General features: G+C 43.0%; 2 protein-coding genes across 2 annotated transcripts in view; both read left to right on the top strand.

Annotated features, from left to right (window-relative positions):
• The first annotated feature begins 3,726 nt into the window (after window positions 1–3,726).
• On the top strand, window positions 3,727–10,110 carry zranb2 (zinc finger, RAN-binding domain containing 2). The gene is made up of 10 exons (XM_056277165.1): window positions 3,727–3,845; window positions 4,891–4,943; window positions 5,057–5,165; window positions 5,509–5,591; window positions 5,677–5,753; window positions 5,962–6,120; window positions 6,505–6,683; window positions 7,238–7,297; window positions 8,553–8,696; window positions 8,930–10,110. The coding sequence occupies exons 1-10, from the start codon at window positions 3,790–3,792 to the stop codon at window positions 8,985–8,987; spliced, it is 978 nt and encodes a 325-aa protein (XP_056133140.1). The 5' UTR covers window positions 3,727–3,789; the 3' UTR covers window positions 8,988–10,110.
• Window positions 10,111–11,365: 1,255 nt separating this feature from the next.
• ptger3 (prostaglandin E receptor 3 (subtype EP3)) overlaps window positions 11,366–12,774 on the top strand; it is a 29,546-nt gene continuing 28,137 nt past the window's right edge. The window contains exon 1 of the mRNA XM_056276890.1: window positions 11,366–12,211. Coding sequence (XP_056132865.1) covers window positions 11,366–12,211 — 846 coding nt within the window. The remainder of the gene's footprint in view (window positions 12,212–12,774) is intronic.

Below are 12,774 nucleotides of genomic sequence, written 5' to 3'. Positions count from 1 at the left end.
TCATATCACCCCTCATTCTTCCCCTTGCGGATGACGAGAGTGAGCAGAAAGCAGGTCTTCAGCTGAAACCTGCTGCAATGACTCCCCACACAATCAGCCAGAAGAAAGGAGGCTCCCTCCGTGAAAAATGACTCCCATGAAACACGGCTCGTGCAGGGCAGAAATGACAGCGTTTCGTGAACGAAATAATGCAGTGTGAGGCGCATGAGGCACTTGTTCTCATGCAACATCAAACTTTTAAACCCTGCCTGTGGAAATAGCATTGATGACGGTCCAAGAGTCCCCCCCCCTTTAATAAACCCAAGCTGAGCCACTACATCTCTCTCTCTCTCTCTCTCTCTCTCTCTCTCTCTCTCTCTCTCTCTCTCTCATCTCTGACACCTAATCTCCCCTTGCCACCTACTCCCCCTCCCCCTAATAAACCTCATCACAAGCCAGGATCATAAATCATGTGTGTGTCTCCCTCACAGACATTCAACGATGAAAACGCAACACGAATTAAAGGCTTGTTCATTTCATCTAAAGAGAACTCGATTAAATGTTTCTTGTTCTGGGTAGAAGGGAAAGGCCTCGACAGCAGCCTTTGCCCTCTCCAGAAACAACAGTCAAAAAGCCAGGAAAAGATACAGTCGAAGACAGTAACAACCTTTTTAACGAAAAAAAAAGGTGGCCACCGGTGTGGCCTCGGGGTCGAGCAACAGCTGTAATGAAGACCTCCTGGGCTCACTGCTTTGACAAAAACCAGACTGGATGATGAAGGACAGCTGTGGAGAAACCTGAACTCTGGTTGGAGTCGACCCTGGACTGTGCCAGTTATTTGACAGAAGTCAGTGTTGTTACTTCTTCCTTGTTAATAACCAACAATGTTTAGTGTTTTTACTGTGGACGATGCGATTGTCATGACTCATAACGTATCATGATATTTCCTAAATATTATAGTTCTTGAAAAAATAACTATAGTCCACTGACTTTGGGTTTCTACTGCAGCGGTCATACCAGTTTCCTGTTTGTTGGCGCGTGCTATTGAGAATGGCATATTTTTTCGAGATGCCTGCAAGATTTACCATGGATAAATGTCAACGACATGCACAGAATTGTCAACAAACTTTCACCTGCACCTACCAGCAAACGGGTGAAAAGTTTCAACTTGTACATATCAACTTACGTCAACAATTATGAGGATGAGGATACTCATCCCCAGATAGCAAAATTGCTGTGGCCCGGACCCGTCCCACACCCGACTTTCATCTTTCTTTCATCCGGCCCACATACTGCGTGGAATGATGGCACTTGGGCCATCCACTCCTGTTTGCCAGATCTGGGCCAGAACCAAGCCATAGCAATGCCACATGTGCCACATATTTGCCAAAGGTGGCCCATATTTGTTTTGTGATATTTGGGCCATATTCACCATTTATCACACGGGCCACTTCAGGGTCACAGCCAGATTACATGTTGTCGAGAGCACCACATCTTTGCCAAAAAGGCCCACATTTGATTTGGCATATTTGGGCCATATTTGCTATATTACATGTGGGCCACTTCAGGCTCACATCCACTTTGTCAGGGCCAGAAGAAGGCCACCAGTGCCGCATCATTGCCTGAAGTGGCCCACATCTGGATGCTATCTGGGTTCGCACCTACCACCCATTTGCTGGTAGGTGCAGGTGAAAGTGTGTCGACAATTCTGTGCATGTTGTTGACATTTATCCATGGTAAATCTTGCAGGCTTCACAAAAAATATGCCATTGTCAATAGCACACGCCAACAAACAGGAAACTGGTAGGACCGCTGCAGTAGAAACCAGAAGTCAGTGGACTACAGTTATGCACAGGGTCGATTGTACATTGCTTTAAACTGGCATGTTCAGTTACACAGCAGCAGTGCTTCACCCATACTGGCTGAAAGTTTAACAGGTAAGGCCTGAACTTGCAGGGTGATGCTGAAACTGTTGTCTCTAAAAGCCTGGCTTGCGCAGATCCTGAACGATTTCTAAATTCAACAACAACAACTTGAATTTAGTAATTGGCAAGAAGTTATAATAAATGCTCTTGTGAATGTTTTTTTGCGAGGCACAAAAAATAACAGCTGTGGTAAAACTCGTGCAAAAGGGATATTTTGCAATCAAATCCAATCATATAGGGATTTGTGAGCTATTATAAAAATAATCTCGGGATTTTTTCCAAAATATCTATTATTGGACTTCTTATGCGGCTCTCGGAGTGGTGCGTACACAAACTCAGATGAAAATTGTCTGTGTTATCTAGATGAATAAGCATTTTTTTCAAGAACCTAGTGGGCGACGACAGAATAAAGAGAGATTCTGGCAACATTCTCAGTTTTAAGACTTGGCATTAACTGCCATCTAGTGGCCATAAGCGGAGTTGCGGAATACAGAACAAGTAAAACCAGCATGTGAATCTGAAGGGAAAGAATAAAGGTTATATGCATGTACCCAGCGGCGACGTGGGGGGGGGGGGGCTACCAAGGGCCTAGAAGGGAGGGGGGGGGTCGGGAAGCCTGGAATTAAAAGTTTGTTTTGTTTGCAAATTTGTATTTCTAATTAATTAGTGTCATAACTTCAGTTAAATTTGGCTCAATACATCGGTCGAGGGACTTCAAAAAATAGGGGAGGCTCTCTGAGGGCCCTCTCACCCCTTACAAAAGACCTAATCAATGACTTTGCAAACAAGAAGTCACGTCTGTGGGCATTTACTGTGGAATAAACACCATGGGTATCAGCATCAGTACCCTAAGGTGCATCAAAGTTTGAAGTGATACTATACATTTTTTCAATCACTGCAAGATAGTTAGGTTAAGGTTAGGTTAAAATAGATTAATGTACTGGTTGTAAATAATATACGGTATGCTAGAACTAAAAAAAAAATGATGCGTGAGAGACAAAAGGGGAAAGGGGCCCACAGAGACTGCTTATGTATAGAGCCAGGAATGTTGTACTACACCCCTGCATGTACTACCAGTCAAATTTATTATATTGACAGAAACTCTGTCACCAGTCATAAACCCAGATGCCATCGCCTGCGCTTCCATTTTTACAATCTAATTCGCCTCTTTTTTTATTAAATGTGTTTTATTATTATTTATTTATCCCAGTTATACACCGGCTGCCTCCTCGATCTCTATTCATTCTGCTCAACGTCCCCCCCACTGCATCCTTCTTGGACAGATGTACATGAGGGTGACGTATCGTTCAGACATGACTGAACCTGGTTGCACAACTCCATCATTAATCTATCTCGATAACTATCATAACTGAAAATACCAGAGATTAGTTTGAATCAGATGAACAAAATATGTTTATACTGCGAAGGAAAAAATGACTTGGCATCGTAAGCAGCGTAGTTCCACTAAAGGCCACAGGGACAGTGGGGAGACTCACCCCGCCGCTAGTAGTCACTAGTTCACCAATCTATATCGGACGGAAGCCCTATCTTCTTTTCTGAAATCCGTCGCGGGGACGCCGCCACTCCGAACGTATCATTACTGAGTAATTGCTTATAAACACGAGTCTATAAATGTATAGTGCACCGCGTTATGGTAGAGTTTTCATTTAGAGTTTCGGGCAGGGGATTTAGTGTTTTATCTTAAGGGAAGGGTTAGCACTGAGGTAAACGCTCATTGAAATGACACTGATGAGGGCGGGATTTCCGTCTTATCCGGGTTGGTGACGTAGTAACAAGCCTCCCTCCCGCTGCATTGTGTCAGCTCCTCCAGAGTGAACGCTCCCTGCTAGCTGCGCTTAGCCGGTCGGAATAAATAGACACAAAAATGTCGGGAAAGAGTTTTCGAGTGAGCGACGGGGACTGGATTTGCCCTGATAAAAAGTAAGTGGTCTGTATTTACGAATTACATAGTTTACTAAAACGTTAATTGTTAAGTTGTTTTTTTTTGGGGGGGGGGGTTGTAGGAGTACGTCGCTGGCTAGGCTAACGTTAGCAAGAAAGGCCTAATGAAGTGTCAACGAGTTGTTAGCCGTTAGCTGTTAACTGTTCTCCCAAGTTTTGGCTTCACTTCGGTTTCTAGCTGTTAGTTGTCATCTTAATTTCGGCGAGTTGACACAGTTCATTCTGCGACTTCTAAAAAGCAGTAATAAACCTTAGTCTGTCTGATCAGGAATTAAAGGGAGGGGTGTTGCAGGAGGTGGAATGGGTGACGGTGTGCCAACCTGCAAATAACTAGCATGTTAGCCTTCTAGTTTTGCTGGAAAGGAATTGCTTTACTGCAGATAATTAGTTTATTTTCTCCTTTTTCTTTTTGGTATAGCACATATCGTACTTTAAAATGTAGCACGGTGCGCTTAACATTCTGTCAGAATAGAAAAGAAAAATAACTGGGTGAAGAAACCGAATAATGATAGAATTACTGGAATCAAAATAAGGAGATAAAATAAAAACATGCAAATATAAGTAGCTGATAAAACTGATTAAAGGATGTGCTTTGAGTAAAAGTTGTTGTCCGATGAGGGTGTCTGATGACGAGATGTGGGTGTCTGATGACGATGAAGCGACGGGCAAGTTGTCCTGGAGAGACTTCAAGTCAAGCCAAGTCAATTTTATTGGTATAGCCCAATATCACAAATTTGCCTCAAGGGGCTTTACAGCAACACAGCATTCTGTCTTTCAAGACAATCAGCAATATCAGGTTATAAGTAATCGGCATCTAAATGTTAGGTGACAAAACAGGCCAGCTGCAGTTGTCAGTGGAAAAAATACAGGCTTGCTTCACTGGGAATCCAACATTTTGTAATTGAAATTAAAAGCAAGTCAGTTGTCATAGTTTTTAGTATATGACTGAAATCACATATTTGAATGTTGAAGCATCTGACTCGAGCCCAAATTATGCCTGTTTTGATTTTGTATGTACTTGCAGGTGTGGAAATGTGAATTTCGCTAGGAGAACAAGTTGTAACAGATGTGGGAGGGGTAAGTCACTCAGCACTGTATTTGGCAAACTGTCGCTTTGCTGTTTGTCAAAAGCACTTTAGGCCCTTCTTTTACAACTGTTACAGTCACAGATGCTTTTCTGCTTCCTACAGAGAAAACAACAGAAGCAAAGATGATGAAAGCAGGAGGGACAGAGATCGGGAAAACCCTGGCTGAGAAGAGCAGGGGACTGTTCAGTGCAAATGACTGGCAATGCAAAACGTATGTAACGGTGGTACAGGTCTTCATCAGTTCGTGTTGTGAAAACTACCAGACAAATGCCTGTAAATATATCAAACCTATCAGTCCCTCGGCTTGTGTTCTCTAAAGTCTGTGGAAAGGCTGTTGAAATCGAACTTTATCTGGGAAATAAAAATCAGTGGAATGATAAAATATTTTAATTTAATTGAAACTGGGAAGTAGAGAAAAAAAATTGTTGATTAGATTATACAAAGAGCAAAACTAACATGAATGTTGTAGTTTACATGTTATGTATATAGATCATTGAATGGAATTTCTTTTTCTTTTTTTTAAAATTATTTATTTATCTTTTCCTCCCCCGAAGGTGTGGTAATGTCAATTGGGCGAGGAGGTCAGAGTGTAACATGTGCAACACGCCTAAATATGCCAAGCTCGAAGAGAGAACAGGTAACTACATGCAAACCTGGACCATCTGCCTGCATTGGGTATCTCAGTGCACATGCTCATTTTGCCTTCCCCTTTCTGTTTTCAGGCTATGGTGGAGGTTTCAATGAAAGGGAAAACGTGGAATACATTGAACGAGAGGAATCAGACGGTGAATACGATGAGGTGAGTATAGACTGCCATGGAACCATTAGTGTAATCCAAAATTAAGCATTTTAAATGCAGTTCAGCTTCGCCCGAGTCTGAACGCAAAGGTTTGAACGCACCTTGTCTTAAAAGCTAAGCGTACTAGTTGCAATTGACAAGCAGCATGTCTGTGTGTTCAAAGGCAGGGACTTATGACGTTTACTCTGCTCTCTCTATGGTGTCATAGTTTGGCAGAAAAAAGAAAAAGTATCGTGGGAAAACCAACAGCACATCATCTTCTAAGGAAAGCGAGAAGAAGGAAGAAGCAAAGGGAAACGTTGATGATGATGAAGAGGAGGAAGAGGAGGAGGATGAAGATGGAGATCTCTCCAAGTACAAGTTAGATGTATGTTTGTGATGGCAGAAGCTGTTAGTTTAGCAGAATGAATTTCTCTTATCAGGAGCAAACCTTGTAACTCCAGCCTTGGTGATATATTCCAGTTTTCTGTGAATATGATCGAAAACATTGAGATCCTTGGGTTGAAAAACTTGTGCGGCTCATCCTTAAGATAGCAACAATCCCAAGCCTACTATAAATAATTTATACTTTGAAAAAGTATTATTGACTAGTTGTTTTTCTTTTAAGTTTGAATTTAGATGATTTCAGGTTTTTCAGTCAATATTGTTGGGAAAAAATTGCAACTTTCAGTCCTCATCTTATAACTACCACTTATGAGTTACTATGAAGCGTAGTCATTTTTATTGTTTAACATTCAATCTTCCTCCTCAGGATGATGATGAAGAAGATGATGAAGATGGAGACCTGTCCAAATACGACCTAGATGCCAGCGATGATGAAGCGAAGCCGACCAAGAAGAAGGGTAGTCGTTCGGGCTCGTCACAGTCCCGCTCCCGCTCCCGGTCCAACTCGTCCTCGCACTCTAGCTCCAGCTCACGGTCGAGGTCCAGGTAAAAGGTTACAGGTCAAAGGGTAACTCCAGGCAAAATGTCAGTATCAGCTCAATCTTCTATTGATTTCCCTTCAATTACATGTCCTATTTCACTGATTTTTGTTGTTTGTTTTTCCTTTTAATCCCCATTTCCCTGTTGTGGTGTAAAAAGACTGTGCGCAGTTGAAATACCCCTCCGTTGTTACTGAGTTCTTTTTCCTGTTTGGATTGTCATCTTTGCATAATGTTAACTTTGGATGACTGGAATCTCCATTTTCTATATTGTTTCTTGAACTTGAAATCCTCTAGTTGTGTTGTAATCCAGGTGTTAATTTTGTCTGTTTTTCACCAAGTGTGTTAATTTTCTACTTTGATTACACCTTAACACTTATCGTTCCTTGTAACTCAGCCAGTGTTGTACAGGAAAGGGAAAAGTTTCTCTCTGGGTCTTACCAGATACTAATTTACCACTACAGGTGTATTCTGTCTGCTGTCGCACACACAACATAAAGCCCCTTGCATTCCTTTGCTTGGAAAATACTGGAAAAAGTTGTCTCTGTTTGTGTCTTTCAGGTCCCAGACGAGGAGCTCATCCAGTTCCAGATCTGGGTCTCGCTCGAGGTCGCACTCCAGGTGAATGAGGTGACATGCACTCTCTCTCCATAAAGAGAGTGTATGTATCTGGGCCCAGGGCTCCTCAGCTGGCGTAGCCCTAGCTGAAGTATAGGAGATGGGCGAGGCTGCTCATTGATGAGCTACTAAACCAGAGCCTCCCCCCGCTTCTGCTTTGCACAGCCAAACGTAGTTTTGAACCAAAGAGAAGATTATGTTTTAAGGTTTTCATTCTCCTGAAATAATTTCTTGCTCACAGTTAGGCCTGACTGTTGATACTTTGGACATTACCGTTTTCTCTGACTAGCTGACATTATGATTTATCTAAATCTCAGAGCTCTTGTGTAGAGATCTTCTGAGTCTAAATTTATCCAGCGTCTCTGAATGGTAGTGCTGAAACACAGCTGCAGGTTCAGGTCCTCTTTTCGAATTACTGTGTTTTGAGAAACCAATCTGCCCCTGAATCACCTTTTATTTGGTGGAGGCTTAAAGGGAAACTCCCCCCCCCCCCATCCCAATTTTCCAATTGCTAGGAGTTGAATTGAGCGGTGTGTTGCAGTCTTTTAAACTGATTTAGTAGTGAACAAGCTAGCACCCACTCACTGCTGTGCACCAAGCTGCAATGTAATCCTTTGCCAAATAACAGCCACTAAAAACATCCACATTGTGCACAGAATGTTTTAAGCATCTGAAAACACCTTCCATTATGAAAAGACAGTCCCAGGACAGCCAGTCAGCATAACAATGGACCTTTTTTACATTTTCTTAACACTTTGTCTTCGTGTAACGTCTCACTCCTCACCAGATTACAGAACGAGACTTCAGAAATGGATTGATATCTATGTAATTGAATGATGGCTAAGGCTCTTTAGATTCCTTTCATATCATTATGAGTCAGTTTATGCCAAAAAGGAGCTCTTTTAGTGGATGGTATTTGGTGAAGCTGCTTCACCAAATACCATCCACTAAAGACAGATTGGTAAAAGGTACATGGCAGCCTTGGGCATAGCAGTCTGCTGACGTTAGATTGTTCAATACTGAATTCATTTAAAAATGTCTGCCCATCATTCAAGTTTGACTCCTAACAATTGGAAAACAGTGCTTAGATGAAAAAACACCAGAAATTGCTGACTGTGTCCCCTATAAAAGCTCCTAACAGTGCTGCGAGTGCGTGGGTCAGCACTGTTGTTTGGAGACGCTTGGTAAACACCTGCACCGGTCAAGACCTGTCTTGACCTCACTGACGTTGCCGCCTGATTTATCCTCCCTCCAAAAGATCCAGCTCTAGGTCTGGAAAGGGATCCTCTCCCCCGAAGAGATCCCGCTCGCCCTCTTCCTCACCAGAGAGGAGACAGAAACGCAGCCGCTCCAGGTCCTCATCTGGAGGGAGGAAACGGAGGCGCTCTAGATCGTCCGAAAGGTTTGGGTTTCTGTAGAACGCCATAATGGCGCACTAACTGAATATTATTAGATCTCCAACGCTTGGCTTACGGGAGTTCAACGTAGTCAAATATCTTCATGTACTAGCTCACAATGCTCTTTATTTTCTTTTTTTTAACCATGTGCATATTTTTAATGTGCGCAAGTGAAGTGTTGGTAGTTTGACCCTGCTCACCTTACTTTTCTTCCCTTTGGTGTTTTGTCTGATTTCAGGCGCCGTGGCCACTCCTCTGGATCCTCCAATTCCGGCTCCAGTTCGAAAAAGAAATAAATTTAAAATGACCCCTAAAACAGGAAAAAAAGGAACCATTAGTACAAATGCATGTTGTGTTTTAAGATAAAACAACCGGGTCCGATCTTTATGCTGTTCAGTCCTGTTGAACCTTGCAGTAACATCCTACGCCCCTAAAAAAAGAAAATTATTCTCATGTTACCTGTCATGTCACACTGCCTTCCTCCAAATCAACCTCCATCCCAGTCGCTGCCCAAGTGTGTGTGTAACGTTAGGTGTCCAACAAACTTAACAGATGTCTGATCCATGCACATAAACAGAAGAATACTGTGAGCAGGGTATAGCCCCATCCCAAACTTAATGTCATTACGGCACTACATTTTATTCCTCTCATTTTGGGGAAACTAAAGCTTTAACATAAATTACAACTTTGATGACTTGAAGCTGTTGAGATGGCAGTTTGACAACAACATTGGTTTTTCAAACGAATTCAGAAGGAAAAGGTTTCTTCCACCGCAATTATAGCATGTTAAAGTGTTAAAGTTTCTATAATTGACGAATTTTCTTTTTTTTGTGTGTGTGTGTTTAAGGTAAGTATTTTTATTTCTCTGTAATGTCCCATGCTAAATGAAAGTAATTTCAACAAATTAAGATTGGAACGTTTTTTCCTCAACACAGTTTTGGCCTGTAAAAATGTTGATTTACAGTCTGTTGGAGTAATTTAATTACACTCCTCAATTCAGTTACCTGTTAAAGGTCGCTGTTCATTTTTAATTCGAAGTCTGATAAAGTGCAGCGGGAACAGCGTCAGACATTTCCTGTGAATAGAAAGTGGGCGTGGCTTCTTGTTGTTGGACGAACTGTAAACCACATGTAAATAAACGCTGTCAGTCTTTGTCCGTGTGTCTGAACATAACTCGGGAGACTCCTCGACACATTTTGAGAGCGATGTCTTTAATTTAAACGTATTGTCTTGAGCATTAATACCCATAAGATGTGTGATATTGAAGAGTTTGGTCACATTCGTGGGAAATTCGCTTCCGTTCAGTGTTTGAATTCAGATGACATCAGGTGTCAACCTGGCCGCCTCTAAGGTTGTTTGGCAAAGTTTTTACTCAGTTTTTACTCATTTAAAATATCCACTTTCGATATCAGGCTTAATTCCGGGTATAATATACAATTCAATATATTTAATATGTTAAACATATATAATTATATATATTATATATAATTGTTATATTTAATATATAATTCAGTTTTAACAAGTTGGAATGCTAATTTTTTTTAAATTCTATTTTTGAGAAACTTTAATCAAAATTGGAATTTCCAATATCAAAGACGTGCATTTTAACGACGAGCAAACCAGAACTAGCTGTAATTTCTGATTAATTGATATTTTAAGTAGGGAAAATTGAATTGACGACATGGGGGGAAAAAAGGAATAAAAGCTTCTTATAAAACTTGGCAGGGTTTTTGACACGTTTATTTCTCAACGTTGCCAGTTGTGGAAAGCATCTGTTGATATGAAGAAGCAGCTCTCGAAGCTTTTCACACTACGTTTCCCCTCGGGGAAGGTGGCGTGGAACACCGCTACTACTACAACCGTCAGTCTCCACCCACACAACGCTGCCAGCTTCAGCGAATCATCCTTAAAACGACCCAGTCCGGTTTTACAGCGAGGATAAAGATGAGACATCGCTCAGCCAATCACATGAACGCGTTCGTTTCCATGGTATTGTGATGAAGGTGCGCTCCCTCATCCAAAGTGTCGCCCGAACAGGAAGCTGCTGTCGCTCCCTGACTGATTGATTGATCGATCATCGGTAATGTTAATTGACGTGTAAAACACACCCACGATTTAATTTTCTGTTGAGAAAGACGTAAAATGCGTATTTTTTAACTTGAAATGTGCATGTATATATGAATCATGTATGACTCAACTGCTGCGGTGACTTTTTATTCTTAATTTATCCCCACAACTTTCATAAAATAAAGGCTCTTCTCGTGTCTTCTTGAAAGAGTCCGCCTGTACTTTGGTTGGTTATGCAATAAGAATGTGATTTCATATCTAGTCGGAATGTGAGCGAACCGGCCCTGCGTCCACCCTGTCAGAATGATGTCTGGCACCTCCACTCGCACTGCGCGCGTCAACCGTGTCCAACCAGCGAGCCGACAGATTTGTTTACAGTCTTCTCTAAACAGGCGTGTTAGCGCTGTTATTGATGGTATTTTCATACTGCAGCCACGTGCAGCGGGTTGGTTTCATACCCCGGCCGGGTGTCCGGGCTGTCCCGCCTCTTAAAGGATCCGACGCGCTTTTACGCACAGCAGTTCGCTGGAAACACTCGGGACTGGTGGATGATGTCGGACGCGCACGCAGCCTGTCTGCTGTACTTGAGACTGTCCTCGTGTAGAAGATGACTTCGGACAGCTGCGTTTCTCTCGGCGACCGGCAAACTCCGCGGGGAGGCATGCTGCACCCCAACGTCTCCGGACCAGTGCGCGACACCAATGTCACCAAGAGCTGCGGATACGTGTCGGTCGGTTTCCCGATTTCCATGATGGTCACCGGCATGGTCGGCAACTCTCTTGCCCTTATCCTGGTGTACATTTCTTATAGGAAGAAGGAAAACAAAAGGAAAAAGTCTTTCTTGCTTTGCATCGGATCCCTGGCGCTGACTGATCTGTTCGGGCAGCTGCTGACGAGCCCGATCGTCATCTCGGTGTACAGAGCCGACCTCATCTGGGAGCGCATCGACTCGTCCGGTCAGCTGTGCGCCTTTTTCGGGGTGTGCATGACCACTTTTGGCCTGTGCTCGCTGTTTCTGGCCAGTGCCATGGCCATAGAGAGGGCCCTGGCCATCACCAGTCCCCACTGGTACTCCAACAACATGAAGACCAGCGTCACCAAGCAGACCCTGGCCGTCATCTGGTGTCTGGTGCTGCTCTTCGCGCTGCTGCCCATCGCAGGTGTGGGCAAGTACACGCTGCAGTGGCCGGGGACGTGGTGCTTCATCAGCACTGGCGACCGGGAGGTGCCCGGTAACACCTTCTTCTCCATCACTTTCGCCGTGCTCGGGATTTTCTCTCTGCTCGTAACTTTTTCCTGCAACGTGGCGACGATCCGGGGATTAATAATCCGCTGCAAAACCAAATCCGGCACCTCTCAGTCCTCCAAACAGTGGGAACGGCTCACCACGGAGACTGTCATCCAGCTGTTGGGGATCATGTGCGTCCTGCTCATCTGCTGGTCTCCGTTACTGGTACGTTGCACTGCATATTTCCCTATCCAGATGTCCCCCAATAATAAAGTTTTGCCCTGCTGTAGCTGGAGACAATAGGCGGCTGTACCCGAATAACTACAGGTCCATAAAGTCCTTTAGTTATGTGGCTGTAGGTAAGGTGACTGCTGCGTCACGCACCACACTACAGTGTGTATTTATTGTATGAAGCATCAGTCACCTTACGGGAACAACACCAGCTCATAGTCACCATACGATGTTTTAAGGCCTGGTCTATTCATTATTTTACTATCCTTCCTCTAAATTACACGTTTTAGATAAGGTTAAGCAATAAAAAAAATTTTACTATTGCCTTTTAAAGGTGTTGTAGGAGATGAAAATCTTTATATTTTCATATTGTGACACACACTTTTGCTGATGACGAAAGTCTGTCATCCAAATTTTTCACACCTCACCAAACGAGGTGTGAAATATCTGAGGGGTTGCTCTTTGAAAGCTATCTCTGGTTTGATATTCTACTTACGTAACATTACCAAAAAGTTCCACATGATGAACTGCAGTTGGATTCTTAAACACGGTGTTTT

The sequence above is a fragment of the Lampris incognitus genome, chromosome 3 (genome assembly GCF_029633865.1).
Source record: "Lampris incognitus isolate fLamInc1 chromosome 3, fLamInc1.hap2, whole genome shotgun sequence".
Lineage (NCBI taxonomy): Eukaryota > Metazoa > Chordata > Actinopteri > Lampriformes > Lampridae > Lampris > Lampris incognitus.
Note: the sequence above shows the minus strand (reverse complement) of the source record. Positions and strands in the feature narration are given on the sequence as shown.